The sequence below is a fragment of the Python bivittatus genome, unplaced genomic scaffold (assembly GCF_059951505.1).
Source record: "Python bivittatus isolate LINGU-HERP-01145 unplaced genomic scaffold, Pbiv_v1 ctg000220_np1212, whole genome shotgun sequence".
NCBI classification, from domain to species: domain Eukaryota; kingdom Metazoa; phylum Chordata; class Lepidosauria; order Squamata; family Pythonidae; genus Python; species Python bivittatus.
Genome location: NW_028277048.1, coordinates 13,546,228 through 13,560,350, shown reverse-complemented (window position 1 = coordinate 13,560,350; position 14,123 = coordinate 13,546,228). Strand labels below are relative to the sequence as shown.

The window sequence follows — 14,123 nt, the reverse complement described above, 5'->3', positions numbered from 1 at the left end:
AGGTAGGTGTGAGCAGGTGGTGGAACAGTTATTCTGCAGTCTGAGCATCAAGCAATTTACTTATCACGCTGGCAGTGTTCCAAAATTCAATTTGAATGCCAGAACTGTCTGGGGATAAAAATGTATCTACCGTCAGGTTTCCTCTTAGGAGAGATTTTTTATCCATTAGTCTTATCTTTATTCCCACCTCTTCCACCAACACAATCCTGTCTGCTGCACAATTGCAGTTGTCTCCCTTTGGCAAGGAATGTAAGTGACATCTTGTGGAATCAGAGGCACAAATGGGCCACAAAGTCGATCATGGAGCCCCTTATGACTGGGAGGCTGGACTACCTGACTCTCCAACAGTATGCAGCCTTCTCTTTTTGCCCAAAACTTATTTCTACCCCAATTAGCTAAGGTAGATTTAAAAAGTGACACCCAGATGCACTGAAAGCCAGAAAAATACAGAAAACCTATGACCTTATCCACCAGCCCTCCCAACATACTCATCACCCTTCCCATAAAAAACACAGACCTCACCCATCAAAAAATACTCCACTCCTTATATATTATAGATTTAATCCAACCTTTCCTCCACAAATTCAATGTGGCATACACACCACACCCTGTCTCCATTTTTTTCTTACAGCCACCACCACCTTGTAAGGAAGATTGGGCAACATGCTTAACCAGGTCAGGTAAAAACCTACCAGCTGTATTCACAGAACTTGTTAAGTTTGGTTAATTTGAATTCCATTTTTGTGCCTTAGTGTGCTATGCAAACCCAGCCTGTTGGTCAGTCTATAGTTCAATCTATTGGGTTCAGTTTATATTCAGTTTATTACAATAGACTAATTCAATAATTAGGCAATTATCTAAATGCAACTGATGTGAACTTCCACAGTTGAGGACTGATTTCAACCTGGGCCCTAAACCACTATACCCCAATGATTTTCAGTAGGAAGACAGCAAAAACACATGGACTGACTTCATTCCTGAAGGCAAGATCATCAAAACTCACAAACATTAACCATTCCGGTATATGAAAAACCATATTAGTAAGATGGATGTGCGTGACAGAATGATCAGTTGCACTTCAGAGCATGGGAGATAACTTAAGCGAGTATCCAAGCTGGGCGGGAAAACAATTCCAGTAGGAAAAGAGCCTTTCTGAAGAATCAGCTTCAGGTGGTACCCAGAACACTACAATCCCATAATTAATGAAGGGCTGAGAGAAAAAGCCAGGGACGATGTGTTAGCCACATTGACCCATCCTCTCTCCTTGTTACTATCCAAGGAGGTGATTGCTCCTTTCTGATAAAATATGTCTGCAATTGCTGAGACTGGAGGACAGAAGATTTCCATGTAGGGAGATTTGTGGAAGGGAGGGAGATTAAAGATTATTTTCTATTGTGTTCCTGAAAGGATATTAGGGTGACTAAAGAAAGGGAACAATTACTTGTAAAATAAGCGAGACTCACCTGTCAGCTCTAGGGAATAAAGCTTAGTCATGGGATAAAAGGATGTTAATTTATGCAGCCAGAATGATTATAAAAAGAAAAAGAAAAAAGAGTGACTTAAATAAAGATAACTTCTCCCGAATGCCAACATTTTAAGCCCAGTAGCATGGAAAGGTAGCTAAGGACACAGGCAGTCTACACTGGGTTGATTGTCCTCATCTGCAATACAAATGAGTTTTTCCTTATTGGCATTTCCATTTTCTCTCCTGGAGCTTCTGAAGAAATGTCCCCCCCCACCCCATTTATTGCTCCCTCCTCCCAGCCAATACTAGGGATGTGCGTGTCTAGTCCAACCTAAATTCTCCTTGGAGCCACAACATATTCCTCAAATACACCCTGAAACCGAATAATTTTCACAAATCTAGAAGCCGTAAGGACCGGTCACAACCCCTTGTGTCATGTAGACTACTGCGTACCCAAGACAAGCTGTACCTGAGATGATATCCTGACCCTTGAAAGGACTCCAGGGGGACCCTATCTGGAATGACAAGACAAGGCCCTCTTTAGTGGGCCACTGATTAACTGCAACACACTCTGTGTGACAACATTCTGGGAGGAAGTACGTTCACAGGATAAGAGGATTTTTTTTCTTTAAACGAAGGAGGAAACTACATAAGATGCTGAAATTACATGGTCTGAATGAAATGGGTTTTTTTGTGGCCTTTAATGAGATGCAACGAGACGGGATTTTTTGTGACCTTGTGACCTCGGTTATAAATCTTTTATCTTTTCAGTGACAGCAGGGTTAAGATGCTTTCTTTTCGCCTTTGCTGTCGTGTTTATTAAGTAAGAGTTAATATTTTTTCCATGGCTTCAGAGTTTCAGGGAGCTCCCCTCTCTTCTGCTGTTCAATCCATCCATGTTAGGGAAGAGTTAACAGCTTTCACTTCAATGCTGCAGCTTTGATTTACATGGCTATTATATCATTGGTGACAGTGGGAATCTTTTTTACTTGGACTATGGATATGAGCAAGGAAAAATGCTTTCTCCTTTCTATGATTCTGAAAAGAAAGAAGATGCTTAGGGGTTTTTTTTATGCATTAGTGGGATGACAAAAGCATATATTAGGCGTTTCTTTTTAGGACATTTTTTTAAAAAATGCCATTATTTTATATTTATTTATTTATTTATGTATATTTATCTGTATATAATAAACCTTCGTTTTTGGAGCCTTTCTGTGTGTGTGTGCGTGCGTGCTCCTTCAAGTCAGTTTTATCTCTTAAATAAGTGGACAAATTCATAGAGTTTTCTTGGCAAGATTTCAGAAGTGGTTTGCCCTTGCCTCCTTTCTAGGGTTGAGCGAGAGTGACTGGCCCAAGGTCACCCTTCTGGCTTCGTGCCTAAGGTGGGACCAAGAACTCATGGTCTCCCAATTTCTAGTCCACTGTCTTTAACCACTACACCAAACTGGCTCTCTTTTGGAGCATATACGTACATGTATATTATTAAAACTTTTTTTAAAGAATTCCAAAATATATTATTACCTTATTTCTTATTGAATTCCCATGGAGAGGCACTAGGTCTATAGGTGACACTTTGATAGAGCTGCTTGGCTCCTGGGGCTGACCTGATTCATGTTGCAGAAGCAGATAGGCCACCACCCAATTCGCCCCAACAAAGCAATTTGGGTGGCCTTGAATTGCTTTGGTCCATGCAGTGGGAGAAGACTCCTCTCAGCTTTCTCCCCCAATACTGGACAGATGTTCTTATGATGGCTGGCCCCCAGTCCAGAAGACCTTAGTGTGTGCTAAGGGTCTCCAACATTGCCTAGCCTGGAAGCACTTTGGCCAAGGTTACAAGAGAAAGTTTATCTCAGCCTTTTCCACAGGGATCCCCAAAAAGATTTGGCCCTTTCAACCCCCTACGGTACCACTCCTCCTTTCATACCATTAGGCCAAGGTTTCTCAACCTCGGCAACTTGAAGATGTGTGGACTTCAAGTCCCAGAATTCCCCAGCCAGCCTTGCTGACTGGGGAATTCTGGGAGTTGAAGTCCACACATCTTCAAGCTGCCATGGCTGAGAAACACTGCACTAGGCCCTCCTATGGAAGGAGGCCAACGGGCTTATCCCACTACTAACTCCCCTCTGCTGCTGGGTTGGGAAGTAGGTGGGGGAGCCCAGCAGCACAAAAATAGCTTTTCTAGCCTGCTGCCCTCCCTCATCCACTGGCAGCAGTAGAGAGAATGCAAGCCACAGGAAAGGACATGTCTTTCTTTTCACTGACTCTCTCAGTCACTTGGCATCTGGGAAGCAATGCCAAGTGGTATGAAAGGAGTTTTTCTATGCTGCCTGCTTCTCTCAAGTGGGTGAGCAATCCAGGGAGGATTCCCCAGAGGCCTAGGAGGCCCGTACGCTTACACTAAAGAGTCTCTGGGATGGCCTATCCTGTGCCCACTGTGAGATTCCCAGCAAACCACACTGAAGCTGCCATCTGGGAGACCCCATGGCACCTGCTGAGGGCTCTGAGCTGGCTGCCTGTGGCATGGGTACTGGGATTCCCTACCACAGTCCACACTGATGCTGCGCAGCCTGGCCTTCAAGGAGGTGCTTTGTTCCAGGCTGAACCTCACTGGTACTTCTATTAAATAAATATTAGGTTTATGTGCTCTTGAAGGACTAATTCAATCTGAAACCCATTGAGTCAGAAAATAAAGAACCAATTTCAACAGCATGGGGATTTTTCTCTCCCTTTTCTGTTTTTTTTCATGTTGCTGTTCCCCCATTTGGAAGAGGACTATCACAAATGCAATCCAAGGTAGTGGGTACAGCAAGGGAATAAAGATGCTCCTATCCCAACCTTGTCCCATAAAGTCTATTCTTTACCTGTTTGCTCTTCTCAAGCAAGTCTAATGAATACGTATCAGGTAAATAATTGCCTGATCCCAGATAATTAGGATAATTACTTGTTGCATTCAGCCAATAAGAATAGAAGCTCTGGAGAACCAAGAAATTTGTAGGAGATTGTCTTTCAGGGGGTTCTTTGGAAGATTAGCTCTTCCATGGAAGGAGCTGCTTGGCTGCTAAACATAACAATTTCTGTCATGTCTAAACAAAGTGTTCCCCTTCCCCCTTCATCTCAACTCCTTCCATTTTACCCTTTCTCATATCTTTCCTCCCCATGCAACTATCTGCCTTGTACTCCCTCTCCATTCAATGTCTTCTTCTGTTTCTACTGAAAAAGGGGAGAATATGTGTGTGTGTGTACATATGTGTTTCTGCATGTGAGAATGGGTTGTCTGAGAGAAGATAGTTGACACATCCAGGTCAGGATAAATTAATTGTACAAATGGAGTAATTTATTGTTCAAGCTGTTACTTTTAATTAGTAATTTTTAATTCATCTATCTACCTACCCTGTCTGTCCCTCCCTCCCTCTTATTAATCATCTGGTCTTACCCTTTTTTGAAGTGTGACATTGGGCAGATATATACAAATACAAACATATGTGTTACACAGAAACATAATTTTTGGTGGAGATAATCTTCAGGATCACTTTCAGCTAGAGTTGCCAACTCTAGGATGACGAAGTAGGGAAGCCAAACATTGCACAGGATTTTTGTGTGTTTCTAATATTTTTCTATCTACTCTTCCTTTGGGTGGTGCTGGAGGATAGTCTTATATTCAGGGTTATCTTTCCATAAATTTAGTATTTTCCCAAAGAAGCCAATGGAATTTGATTGTTCCTTGAACAGAACTGCCAATTTCCTATTTTGGTGCACCAAGCATTTGGGGACATGCTGTGTCATAAGGATCAGTTCTCTGGATAATGGAGGGAGACATACCCACATTATTGTTTAAGAAGCCTGTTGTGCTCAATAGTGTTGTTGCTTATTTGTCAGATTGCTGGCAAGGACAGTGTTCTGAATGGGGATAGCTTTGATTGATCCAAATAATACCTCTTCCCAACCTATCCACCTAGACTGTCAGTTCCAAGGATGGATCTAACTCTATATCAGATGCAAAGCTGGACTTTAGCCTGGGTTAGACAAGATTACTGGATGGGCCTCCGCACTGGATGATCCAACCCAGGCAGGGCACTGCCTCTGGCAGTCTATCTTCTGGAGTTAGCAACCTGGTATATGCTAGATATTTTGGACTCTATAATTCCTGGTCATACAGGCCTACAGTAAGGGCCTTTGTCCAACTCCTTTGAAGGGCTACAAAGTTGCCAGCACAGAGTTTGAGTCTGAAAACACAATTTGACAAAGTTAGAAAAAGAGCAGAAACTGACCACAGAAATTTTCAAAGGCTTGGAGCATCACCAACTAGGACAGACCTGTTGCTGTTGTTTAAGGGAAGAAAAAGATGGAAGTGTTAAGAATTTCATCCCATTAGTCATAGACAGCTCACCCTCCTCTCTCTCACGCAATGAAATGGACTAGATGTGGGTTTCTGAGAGAGAGAAAAGTGACTTCTTCACACAACATGTGGTACTCTTGGACAGCTGCTAGTCCCCAAGACTGATTAGCAGGCCTACTGTATTTGGCTGCACTCTTCTTTAGTAAGTAAGATAGTAGTAATGACACTTTGAACACTGGGCAACCCACTAATACCAATGTCATTTATGCCATGCTTGTCATGGTGCTCTGTTCAAGCAAGCCTTTTCTTGTCAAAGGGTTGATAGGAGGATAAAAACCCCTATAATAGTGTAAGCTTTTGCCCCTTGTACATTTCACCTGATTTGCACATTTCCTTTCACAAGGATGAGCTGATTCTGAGTTCTTCTCTCACACAATCCAGAAGACTCCGTATTCAAGGAGTTGCATGTTTTCTATAGATCGGTTCTACACATCTTACTGTGTAAGACTGGGAGAAATGGTGAGAGAAGTGCAGGAAAGCAAGCTTTTAACACAACTATTAGCTTTGCTCTGTACTATAAGTGAAACCTAGTGGCACAGTTCTACTTGAACAAGCCTTATGAATTCCTGGAAAATTAATTATTACCTAGATGCTGAGTTCTTCTAGAGTGGGGGATTAAACTCTAAATATCTCTTAGCTCTTTAATCTCAACATCATCTAAGCATCTGCACTTTACTTTTTGAAAGCAGCATGCCCTGAATTCCTAGGCATTCCCTAGGAATATTTTGCCAATCTGCCATCTGCTATGAAAAGTTCCTAAATATTCAGACAGATGGAGAGAGATGTACAGGTCATAAGAGGCAGGCAATTGTTGGGGCTGCAAGTCTTCTGAAGGGCAGGTGCAAATGTTGGAGATTGACAGGATAGGAAAATGAGGCAGAAGGGTGTGTGTCCAAATACTGAGGACAATTTCTTGCAATAATTTCCTTCATTGGGAGCAGGATGGGTTCCGTTGCTTCAGCTAATCATTTATGGCTTTATCTTTGGACAACCATCAAAGGAAGGATTTTCATGCACTCATGACATATACCAAACCATGGGCAGGAACAGTAAGAAATTGAGAGGACCTCTCTGCTGGCAACACATACAGAAGAGACCTCATCAGCTGAAGAAGAGATGTTGCAAAAATGAAAACTGCAATCAGTGTTGCATCCTGCCCATGATTTGGATGGACTAGGACTAGAATGACATGGGGGGCAAGTGTAAGCCAAAGAGAAAGGCCCAAACTGTCTTGATAATTTTTTTCTATGATTGATTTTCTAATGGAAACATTGGCAAATTGGGGAACTGAAAAATGCATTTACTGTATGTGAATATTCACTTTTTTCCCAACCTAAACAAATTGCTTAGATCCCTTCTTTGCTGTTTCTCTTTGCGACTCCCTCCTAAATCACATTAATGAAACCTGCCAGTCAATTAAAAATCCAAATAGCACATGACATAAATTCTAATCACTGCACTGCCAATCAGAAAGATGGCACTGGAGGGAAAGAAGGAAAACTAAGGATAAGGGAATTTCCATCTCTGGTCTAATTTTATAGTTTATAACTCTGAGGGTAGATCTTATCTTTTTATAATTAAATCGATTTTTTAAATAATTAAACATTTATAACATTTAACAATCTTGAGGCCCCAATAAAACTCACATCCATCCACCAACAAACCACCCTGTGCCAGCTCTATTAGCCCCCTGGCCCCAGTACCCGGGGGATAAGCCAGACTTCACAGCTTTCCTGAAGGCCAACAGGGTTGGGGCCATCCGTATCCCTGTGAGGAGGCTGTTCAGTAAGGCAAGCACCATGACAGTGAAGGCACACTTCCAAGCCCCCACAGGTGACACTGCTTCCCTGAGGGGACCTGGAGCATGCCCACCTGTCAGATTGAATGGGACAGACAGAAACCATCAGGGATAGCCGTCCTGCTAATAACCTGGCCTCATGAAGTGTAGGGCCTTAAAGGTGTCAACCAGCATGCACCAAGAAGCGTAGTGTGAGCCAGTGCAGCTCTTACAACAATGCTGTTACATGGGTGTGTTGAGGAGTGCCCACTACTGCCCATGCTGCTGCATTGTGGACCAGCTGCAACTTCCAAATGCTCTTCAAGGGCTGCCCCATGTAAAGCGCATTGCAATAGTCCAGTTGGGAGGTAATTATAGTATGAGTGACCATGAGCACTGCCCCTTGATCTAGGAAAGGAGGGAACTGGTGCACATGATATATTTGTACAAAGGCCCTCCTGGCCACACCTGTCACTTGCCCTTTGAGCAGGAGTCAAGAATCCAAGAGAACTCCCAGATTGCAAACAGGCTCTGACTGGGGGAGTGTCACCCCAACCAGAGTTAAAGATAGCAACTGACTAGATACAGGCGACCCTAAAGCCCACAGCTGCTCAGTCTTGTCAGGGTTGAGGCAAAGCTGACTCTTCCCCATCCACACCTGTACAGCCTCCAGGTTTTGGGAAAGCACCTTGACAGCATCACTTAAATGATCTGGGGCAGAGATTCACAGCTGAATGTCATCAGATAGTACTTAACACAAGCTGAAGGATGATCTCATCCAACGGTTTCATGTAGATGTTAAATAGGAGCAGGGAAAGAATCAGGGCCTGTGGCATCCCACAAAGCAGAGACCTTGGCCTGGATCTCTCCCCCCTACCAATGCTGACTGGAACCAGCCTTGGAAGAAGGAAGAGAACCACTAAAGAACAGTGCCTTCCACCTCCAAACCTCTCAGCCAGCTCAGAAGGATACCATGATTGATGGTACTGAAAACCACTGAGAGATCAAGTAGGACCAGAATGGATACACCATCTCCATCCTAGGCCTACCAGAGGTCATCCACAAGTGTGATCAATGCCATCTTGGTGCTATGTCTGGGCCTGAAACCTGACTGTAACAGGCCCAGATAATCTGCTTCCTGCAGAGCCCTTTGAAGCTGTAGGCCTCCTACTTTCTCAGTGACCTTCACCAAGAAGGGAAGGTTGGAGATTGGACAAAAGTTGTCCAGTGCTGCCTGGTCCAGTGATGACCTCTTGAGGAGGGGATGGACCACTGCCTTCTTCCAGGCAGGCAAAACTGACTCCTTGCACAAAGAAGCATTTATCACCTTTAATCAAATACCAGATGTCCAGAAAAAGGAGAACAAGTCCTTGTTTTTGTCCTCATGTCCTCCATCCAGCAGGCATAGCCTTAATATCAAATATTGTCTGGCTTTTTGAGTGGTTTTTTTTTTTTTTAGTTTGGACTAGTTTCACAACAATAATCATTCAAATTTTGTGCATTGTGACTGTGCAAATTGTCTGTGTATTTGTGCACTGTGACCTTGTAAACTGACACAGGTACGGGCTCAGGCCGTGGTCTCCAAAAGCCTCTCCACAAGCCGTTCACTAAGGCTCACCCAGCCTGGAGGGCTGATGCTCCCAATGCCCCTCACGGATCCTGGGCTCAGAAAGGGCTTGTGCTGCCTCCTCGGGGCCCTGGCATTAGAGCTTAGGCTCTCCCCAGAGAAGAGGATCAGCTGTCCAGCGGGGCTGAAGCAGCACCTTAAACTTGCAGCTTTGCTGGCGGTGGTTGGTGGGCCGGAGCCAAGTCTCTACAGGAGCCTGTGAGGTGGTGCCAGCCGAGAAGGCCACCCTTACAATTCCCCCACAGTGGGTCCATGGAGTGAGGTGCACTGTGCCTTCCTCGCCCTCCAGCTGCCTTCCCAGGATGTCGCAGATTGGTTGGACTGTTCTCAGGCATTGTGTCTTCCTGCTGGGAAACTATGTTCTTTGTTGCAGACACCAAGAAAGTTAAACAGCTAGTGTGCCCCCCCCCCATTTGTCCTCCTTTCCAATTGTCCATGTCCTCCTTTAGCTGTTCGGATATCTGGTAACCCTAAATTAGAGGCTCAGGAGAATGGTTAGTTTTCTTCTTTCCTAGCCCCATAACTCAGCTTCTGCCTTTGTTCTAAAATGATCAAGAGTCTCAGCTGAGATGGAAGGGCTGGGTGAAATGTGTCTCTGTACCTCTCCTAGAGCATGCATTTCTCACTTGTGAAGATGTAGTAATCTCAGATGAGTAAATGTGCATCCTGTGTCTGGCATGAAGGCCTGACAGTCTGGAATATTATAAATGCAAGCTGGCTTCACAACAAACTCTTTGGAGCCATTTATCAACATCAGCGTCCTGGCCTTTATTTCCTTCTAGGTCCCACCAAAAACAGGATATGTGAACTTCAAACCATCTTGTACCTTAAACCAAAATAGCATGGATGGGGAATGCTGAACAAAATAGATCAGTTGCCAAATTGGGGTACATTTCTAAAAACAATTTGTCCTAAATACTTGGCTCAATGTCCATCTTCTAACAGACTCTGAATGTTAACTTGAGTGGTGCCATTCAGGGCGAATACCAAGGTTACAAATATGTGGGGCTTGCCCTGTCTCTAGATCTTCTTCTGCACTTCTACCTCCATAGTATGCTTTCCTTGAGATCCACTTCTCTGTATACTATAGGGCACAAATCTTCCCTCCATAGCTGGCATATAAAATTTTCCACAATACCTTGGAATGATGTTCTCAAGTACTCCATAATATTGCGGGAGATTTATATTTAAAAATGTGGCCTGCAACCACATACTATCTGGGTAAAACAGCCCGGAGAAGCCCCAACACTGACATCACTACATTCCTGTTTCCCTTGAACTGGCCCACATTAGCCAAATTAGGGAGGAAAGTCTATGCTATTTTAAGACCTGGAAAAGCACCTACTAAACAGACAAATTTCAGGACTCAGCCTCTTGGATAATGTGAATAATTTGATATAATGGAGAAAATAGTTCCAATATTATACAGATTGGATTACAATTCCCGCAATTTCTAAACACTGATCATAGTATATGGATATCAGAGTCTCACCCACTTCTAGGGTGCCACAACTTTTTCACTCTTGGCTTTGGACTGAGGACAATATATGAATCTTGTTGTGTATACTGAAGGTTGCCTTTGGGTAGTCAAGCACCAAATGCTTGTCCAGGGTAAGACTCATATTTTCTTACAACCCATATGTGTTTTATTCATCATTTCAGTCCCTTCTTCCTATCCCCATCTCTCACTCTTATCCAAACTTAAATCTGGTAAATTTAATGTATTCACTGAAAATCAAGAACAGTGCAGGAAGGGAATGGGAGTCTGCCCAAAGCCCCCAGCCTCAATTGTGCAGGCATGAATTAAGGTAGGACTGCCCAGCCATTATTTAGCATCAATCGTACACTATAATCTATTTTGCATGGCAGAAAGCAATAGAGAGAACCAATTGACAGCAAAGGCTTTAGCAAAAAGTTGTGTTTTGGGGTAGAGATAGTTGACTGGTCTCTTATTCCTTAACTCTAGTCTGAGAGTTTCAGTAATATAGAAATGGTCTCTTGTGCCAATCAGAGAGGATGGCACAGGTAATGGGATATATCCTCTTCTTCAGGGGTCAAATAAGATGTACATAGTACAATAATCAGCTACTTTTTAGGACAGGCATGGGGAAGCGGCCATCTAGATATTACTAGATGTTGGTTGTGGCCATCTAGATATTACTACATGTAGATATTGAGCAATATTGGCTGGGGCTGCTGGGAGGATAGTTCAGTAATACCTGGAGGTCTACAGATGTCTCACATACCACTATTCAAATTCTCTCCAGGACTGACCTACTGAACAGCAGCAAACTATTCCTGGGAACCAGAGGGAGACCCAATTTTGCATTCAATCAAGTCATGCATCTGCTCTCACCAGGTGATGACTGGTCACTGCTCAAGACCAAGGTGGCAGGAGTTGGGCGACGCCTTCGGATCTGTAGACCAAAAGAGATCAATTAACTGCTTGTAATGAGCTTTTTCTAAATATCCAAAAACTGCAGGCAGAAGAGACAGATTGTTATTTGGCGGCAGCTACAAGGACAGTTTTTTATTGCAGATGGTACACTAGAGATAAGCATCACTAAGGATGCCCTCCATATGTTTTTGGGCTGCAGTTCTCAAAAGACTCAGCAGCACAGCCAAGGGTAAGGTACTGTGACAACTGGGTTATCTCCAACTGGACATGTTGAACCAATACCAGTTGGAGATGATGGGAAGTACAATCAAAGACATTTGGGCACCTATATGCCCCACCCATTATGCTTTCTTTTCCAATCATTTGACTGACAATGGAGGAGAAAAACCTTGGTAGAGCCATCATCACCACCGAGGACCACAAACAGCATTGACAGAATTAACCGAACCATTTTGAGCAAACCAGGTTGAACAAAACAATCCTTTTCACAAAGATGACATTTAATCCTTGGGTAACGCGATGTCAGCTCTTTGAGGTAGTCAGACAGGAAACCAAAACCATGAGTACTAATATTACCTTTACAGTAACAGAATTCTGCAAGTCTGAAAGCATTTCCCCCCTCCTTGCCTTTACTTACTTAAGAACTAAGGAGAGTCCCTTCTGAGACACTTTCTCCACCTCCATCCCTCCTTTGGACTCAGATTTCTCTTATCAGACCATTGTCTAGGCTGTGACTCTTGCTCCTGTCTCTCAAGGTTATTCTCACAGCCCACTACACATCACAATACATTTACTTTTCAGCACTTCTCCTTAGGTTGCAGCTGCCTCCTGTCTCCAGGCAGCCCAGCCATACTGTCACCCTCATATCCCTTCAGGGAACACCATGGTTGGAGCCCCTCTTCCTTTCACTCAGCTCAGCCACTTTGGGGGTGATGAGCCAGGAGACAAATCAGTTGCTGCCCATTTAGATAACACCTCTGGTTGAACTGAAGGAAAAAGTCCTGGGGAGAATGGCTAAGAACTCCCTAGTTAGGCAAGCTAGAGGGTGTCGTGCAATGATGAACACAGTACGCCATGGTTTCTTCAAAAATTAGAAAGGATGTTATGCTTTTGTAATGATCTTTTATTGGAGAATTCTTAGAAGAAAGGCACTGCTAAGAATCTCTTCACCCAGTTTGTAACACATCCCAGTTGTGGAAATATTTGCCTGGTCTGCATGTGGCTAGATGTAATGGTATGTTGGAAGGACCCTGGGAGATTGGGTCCAGAGATGCTGCCAAGGGAATCTCAGATAAGAGATAACATAGCTTGCAGCTGCATAATGGATGGGGCAAGAGGCTCAGAAGGGATCCTCCCTAGTTTATCAGGCTGTAAAGGAGAAGGTGGGAGAATTGTACTTTCAGAATTGCAAGATTCTGTTGATGTAGCTTTACAATAAAGTAGAAGTAGCTCATCTGGTCATGTTTCCTGTTTGATCTACCTTGGAAGGCTGACACTAGAATCCTCTCCAATGTCCTTCGAGAACCAGGGAATAACATCTCCTTTGACTCCGGCCTGGGAAATCAGTATGTGTGCTTTGCGCTTTTTTCCCAATTTAAACATTTTCAGCTTCATATTGTAAGCATCTGGACTGTTAAATCTGTGACCACTGCTTCTTATCTGTTGTTTTAGAGTCTGGTTGTTTCTAGCTCTTTTGAATCATGTTGGTTTACTATTGGGTATGTTTGGTATATTGGATATACTGTGCTTTTAAAACAAACAGACAAACAAACAAACGCAGAGCACTTCATTAACAGCATCAATGGCCCTTCTTGGAATATATCCACCCACCCAACCCCCAGGCCATAACTGGCACAACAGAAATCCTTTTTGATAATGGCCTCACTTCTTTTTCCAGGGTGACCTCTTTTATATTTCAACATCCAAGCAGATATTTTGATTTGATCTTTTTTTTAACACACTGTTGCTGAGACAGCATTGATTTTATGCCCAAAATGTGCTACTGGACTGAAGTGTTTACTGGTTTATTATGTGGTTGGTTTGTTCACTGTGTATATTTTTAGCCTTTATTGCTTCTTTTTTAGGAAGCTGCAGTACATTCAGTGCAGTCTTACCTGCAACCAGATATTGAAGGAGGATGGCTGAGGAAGGAGGGGGAACAATGAAGTCTTTGTTACCAAAGCTCCTCACATTTTTTATGGGACACATGATCCACATACAGGGATTTGAATAAAAATATGGGGCATACAGGCAATTAATGGATGAAATATTCATAGTTCTAGTCCCTCCCTCTCCTCTTAGGTTCCCACATAGCGACATCTATTTTTCATGCAGCTCTCAGCATCTAAACCAGACTGACTACAGACCTTATGCCAAAAATACAGCTCCCCCCTGCCTTCAGTCTTCAGCTAGTCCCAGTCTTTTTGGTGGTGTTGATAGGCTGGAGTCGAGGTGAAATAA

The 14,123-nt window shown here is 43.4% G+C and overlaps 1 protein-coding gene across 2 annotated transcripts in view; it reads right to left on the bottom strand.

Moving 5' to 3' along the window:
• PPP1R1A (protein phosphatase 1 regulatory inhibitor subunit 1A) overlaps positions 1–14,123 on the bottom strand; it is a 72,324-nt gene that overhangs the window by 23,320 nt on the left and 34,881 nt on the right. For both annotated transcript variants that reach the window (XM_007434955.4, XM_025171014.2), the window contains exon 2: positions 11,622–11,682. In XM_007434955.4, the coding sequence (XP_007435017.1) occupies positions 11,622–11,682 (61 nt within the window). The remainder of the gene's footprint in view (positions 1–11,621; positions 11,683–14,123) is intronic.